Below are 5,180 nucleotides of genomic sequence, written 5' to 3'. Positions count from 1 at the left end.
TGCCTGAGCCCAGGGATTCAAGACCAGCCTGGGCAACTTGGTGAGACCTCGTCTCTACAATAAATAAATAAAAAATTAGCCAGGCATGGTGGCATGTGCCTGTGGTTCCAGCTGCTTGGAAGGCTGAGGCAGAAGCATCGCCTGGGTCCAGCAGGTGGAGACTGCGGTGGCCATGAGCATGCCATTGTGCTCCAACCTGGGTGAGAGTGAGACTCCAACTCAAAACAAAAAATGTACATAATATTCACAGCAGCATTTCTCATAATAGTAAAAAGGCAGAAACAACCCAAATGTTCATCAGCTGATGAACAGTTGGGTAAAATGTGGTATATTGGTGAAATGTTAAAGTATACAGCAATAAGAAGGAATGAAGTAATGATACATGATACAACATAGATGAACCTGAAAACCTTGGGTCTGACAGAAGCCAAGCAGAAAAGACCACATAGTGTGTATGATTCCATGTGTATGAAATGTTCAGAAAAGGCAAATTAACTGTAGAGTCAGGAGGTAGATTAGTAGCTGACTAAGGTTGGGGGAGATGGGGAGATGGGAGTGATGACTGAAAGTTTCTGGGGTGATAAAATCTTCCAAAAGTAATTTGTAAAGCTGTTACAAAGAAAATATATAAAGTGACCTAAGGCAAAAGAGAAAGCAGGTAGGGATTCTAAATATGCAGGGGAGGCAGTGGGACTGGGTCACAGCAAAGTCCAATCAGCAAAAGAAAGAAACCAAGCTTTGTGGGAGTCACAGTCACAGGACAGGAATCAGAAGGAATGAATAAACTAAAGACAATTTCTTCTGATGTTGGCAGCATTACCTCTTACAGAGCAGCCACTTAGAAAATTAAGAGTCAGATTAAAAACAAGTGAAATACCAGGTGAAGGAAAGAGAGAAAAAGGAAACCTAGAAATGATGGTCTTCAAGTGAAAGTCAACAGACTCATGCAAGAGTGAGAAGAAAAGCAACAAAAGTGTCACCAAGGCAGTGACTGGCCTATCAGCCATCCTTCCAAGCAAGATATCTGATCTCACCTTGTATTCATCCAACCAGACATGTGCCAGCCTCAAAGAGTTGTGTGTCATGGTATCCTGGCCTTCAGGAGATCCGTAGGGTCGCCTTTTTCGGAAAATGTGTCCTACTCTAGAGCAAGGAATGATGAAGAGCTTCCCCCCACACATCCAGATCTGGCAGAAGCAAAACAGGTATCAAACAGCTGCCTCACACGTTGTGAAGTCAACATACAAATTTTTACGAAATTAATCTTCATTAAATAGGTGTTTATGAACCCTGGCAAGATAGTTTATCTTACTAGATATATATATTCAAATAGAGGAAAGACAGAAGATACTCACTGTTAAAAACTGCCTGCCCTTATGACTAAAAAGAAACTAAATTCTAAAACAATGTATTATCCATTTACTACTATGTGTCTGCAATTGCACTTATACTTTGTTGCTTTAACAGATCGAGACTTGACCTTATGGACTTAGAGACAAGGAATGCTTGTTAACTGGTCCTCTAATTTCAGTACAACAGGTACTTTCCTATGAAGTGTATATACTTTTTTATAAAATGGTTTTTTTTAAACAAAATATACAGAAAAATGCCATATTAACATTCCAAAGAGCTTCTTAGTTTTGGTCTACATTGTCCTTGACTATCTGAATTACTTTACAGTTATGTTAAAGTAACTTATGTAAAACAAGCTATATTTTTGTGAGACTTAATTAACTTAACTAAAAAATAAGAAGACTGAACTAATAGTAAAATTATAAAGATTACAGAAAAACCTGCCTTTTAAAAATACCATAGTTGGCTGGGCACGGTGGCTCATGCCTGTAATTCCAGCACTTTGGGAGGGAGAAGTGAAAGGACTGCCTGAGCCCACAGGTTTAGGCAGAAGTGAAAGGACTGCCTGAGCCCACAGGTTTGAGACCAACCTGGGCAACTTGGTGAGACCTCATCTCTACAGTAAATCAAAAGCATATTAGCTGGGAGTGGTGGCATGCACCACCATGGTGGTCCCAGCTAACTGGCAGGCTGAGGCGGAAGGATTCCTTAAGCCCAGCAGGTTGAGGCTGAGGTGGCTGTGAGAGTGCCACTGCACTCCAGCATGGGCAACAGAGTGAGACTCCAACTCAAAAAAAAAAAATACTGTAGTCAAAACATTTGCAAAAATACAAAACGACATATGCACAAGTATCATGGTAACATCTGACAGGGATTGCTAGGTAAACCAGGAGACAGGAGGCAAGAAATAATGGGACATCTGCCAGGAAGAAGCCTATGTTCCCTACTTGCCCTCTTTCTGCCTTTTCCAAAGACTGTCTACCACCACACACCCCACCCATACCATCATCTTTCAAATCTTAATAACTGGTGAAGAAGAGAGATTGTGGATGGTAACTTCCTTCCTCAAGATAGAGGACCTGTATACAGCAAGAATTCAGTAAGTTACACATGGGTGATAGCATGATTTGGCATCAAAATGAGCTATTTCTGAAGGTGAACTAGTTATCAATTTTTCCAGGAGAACAAGTATGAACCTGGATAGATTTAGGCAAGCAGGGACATTTGATCGCCCTAGCTATATATGTCTAGTATGAATCCATAAATAAACTGACAAACAGAAACTTTAAACACACATTAAGGCTTTCTGTCTTTGGAAATCTGTGGTAATTTCTCAAAGAACTAGAAATTGATCTTCCATATGACCCAGCAATCCCTCTGCTTGGAGTATACCCAGAAGAACTCAAATCATGCTACAAAAAAGATACCTGCACATGCATGTTTATTGCAACACTATTCACAATAGCAAAAACATAGAACCAACTATGATGCCCATTGAAACTGGACTGGATTTTTTTAAATGTGGTACATATACACAATGGAATATTATGCAGCCATAAAGGACAAACATATGGACTTCATAGCAACTTGGATGGATTTAGAGTCAATCATACTCAGTGTTCTATCACAGAAACAAAGAACAGAGTACCACATGTTCTCTAATAAGCAGATCCTGAACAATTACTATAATACTTTAAGAAAGGAATTGTCAGCAGCGGGATACTGCCGGGGTGGGGGTGGTGGGAACACAACATCAATAAGGGTAACTGATCTCAAACTAGGCAAAGTGGGCATCAAAGGGAGGCCCAAACTTTACCTGTATGATGCCCACTTGTATACCTAACCCTGAATTGTACCCCATATCTTTAAAATTAAAAAAAACTTTCTGACTTTAGACCCAACCATTCATTACAACCATACTTTTATAATTCTTAAAGATAAATATATTTACGGAGAGGAATAGTACACACTGGAGACTCCAAAAGGTGGGAAGGTGGGAAGCGGGTGAGGGATTAAAAAACCACCTATTGAGTACAGTGTTCACTATTCAGGTGTCTGTTACATTAAAAGCCCTGACCTCACCACTGTCAATATATCCATGTAATACAACTGCACTTATACCTCTAAATCTATTTTTTAAAATAATAATAAGTGAATTAATTAATAAGTAAATGGCTTCTCATATGCATTTGACATTTCTTTTTCTAGCCACTGGAAAAGACCACCAGAGATGCTTTTGACATTGTAAATGGATATTAAACATATAGATTAAAGTAAAATAAAGTCTCATTCATTAGAACAGTTTGTCAATAACAATCAAGCACAATTAACAAAAAATGGGATCATAGATAAAATTTAAACAAATAAAATTACCCGAAATGATATTTCCAGATTTTCTCCTCCCCAGATATCCATGCCACTGTCATACTGTCCAAGTTCATGGAAATACTGCCTGTTCATGGCAAACAATCCTCCAGCCATTGTAGGTGACCTAGAAAAGGAAAACAACTACTGTGCTAATTCTATATGGTCAGTTATCTCATCTATTTTTGTTTTAAAAAATTCAGTATAGCTTTGGAACATTACTAATAAAAAGTACAATAACTAGTATAAAACATTTAATCTAATATCAAGAGACTGAGCTGGGCCACATAACATTTCTAGATTGCTAATAATATGCTGGGTATCTGACATATGAATGTTTTACATTTCTAAGTGTCAAAAGTACTTTTCTCATAACTGCTTTTGATAGAAAATTCATGAATTAGATAATCCCTTTTGACAGTCACAGAACCACTGGGATTAAAAACTGGACTCCATGGCCTGCCAAGGAGAGACCTGACACACCTCACACATTCTGAGTTGGACTCCAACACATGCTAGATCTCTCAACTGAAATCACTTTGCCCCTCAGCAGACATTTCATAATGTTTGGGGCATTATTAGCTGTACCAACTTGATGTGCTTATTTTATTTTTGGGGGGTTGGAGTCTCATTTTGTCACCCAGGCTGGAGTGCAGTGGCACGTTCAAGGCCACCATAGCCTTGACCTTCTGGGCTCTGGGAATCCTTCTGCCTCAGCCTTCCAAATAGCTGGAACTACAGGCGCTTGCCACCATGCCTGCTAATTTTTATTTATTTATTGTAGAGACGAGGTCTTACCAAATTGCCCAGGCTGGTCTCAAACCCTTGGACTCAAGCAGTCCTCTTGCCTCAGTCTCTTAAAGTGCTGGGATTACAGGTCAGAGCCACCATGCCCACCCCTTGGTGTACTTATGTGGGAGGATTGCTACCAGAGTCTGGGTTGAGGTCAGAGATTCTGCTAAATTTCCTAAAATACACAAGAGTGCCCCCTCCAACAAAGAAGTATCTGGCCCAAAATGTCAATAGTGCCAAGGTTAAGAAGCCCTGTGTTGGAGTAATCAAAGCTGAAACAGACTGGCTGTGCATCAAGGTGACTGGAAGCTACTCTGCTTCCAGACTGACCCTTCCTAAAACTAGATCCAGGTGATCATGATTCTAGAGGCCCAAGCTGCCTGCAGAAGAGAAGCAAGATGCCCTTTGCAGGGAAAAAACATCATCCCAGGTATGAAAGTACTTCTATACTATAACTTTTCATATATAATGTCTGGCACTAAGCAAAATTAAACAAGCAAACAAATAAATCAATAACCAGGTAATTGGGAAGAAAAAAATCATATTAAAAACAAACAAACAAGTAAGGCCTGGCACAGTGGCTCACACCTATAATCCCAGCGCTCTGGGAGGCCAAGGTGAGAGGACTGCCTGAGCCCACAGGTTCAAGACCAGCCTGGGCAACTTGGTGA

At 40.0% G+C, this 5,180-nt stretch overlaps 1 protein-coding gene across 1 annotated transcript in view; it reads right to left on the bottom strand.

Moving 5' to 3' along the window:
• GALNT11 (polypeptide N-acetylgalactosaminyltransferase 11) overlaps positions 1 to 5,180 on the bottom strand; it is a 31,560-nt gene that overhangs the window by 8,457 nt on the left and 17,923 nt on the right. The window contains exons 7-8 of the mRNA XM_008064895.2: positions 3,727 to 3,844; positions 1,035 to 1,187 (exon numbers count right to left, since the gene is read on the bottom strand). Coding sequence (XP_008063086.1) covers positions 1,035 to 1,187; positions 3,727 to 3,844 — 271 coding nt within the window. The remainder of the gene's footprint in view (positions 1 to 1,034; positions 1,188 to 3,726; positions 3,845 to 5,180) is intronic.

Source organism: Carlito syrichta, unplaced genomic scaffold, assembly GCF_000164805.1.
Source record: "Carlito syrichta isolate Samal-C Ts95f unplaced genomic scaffold, Tarsius_syrichta-2.0.1 Scaffold101997, whole genome shotgun sequence".
Taxonomy (NCBI): Eukaryota; Metazoa; Chordata; class Mammalia; order Primates; family Tarsiidae; genus Carlito; species Carlito syrichta.
This window is presented reverse-complemented; position numbering and strand designations above follow the sequence as displayed.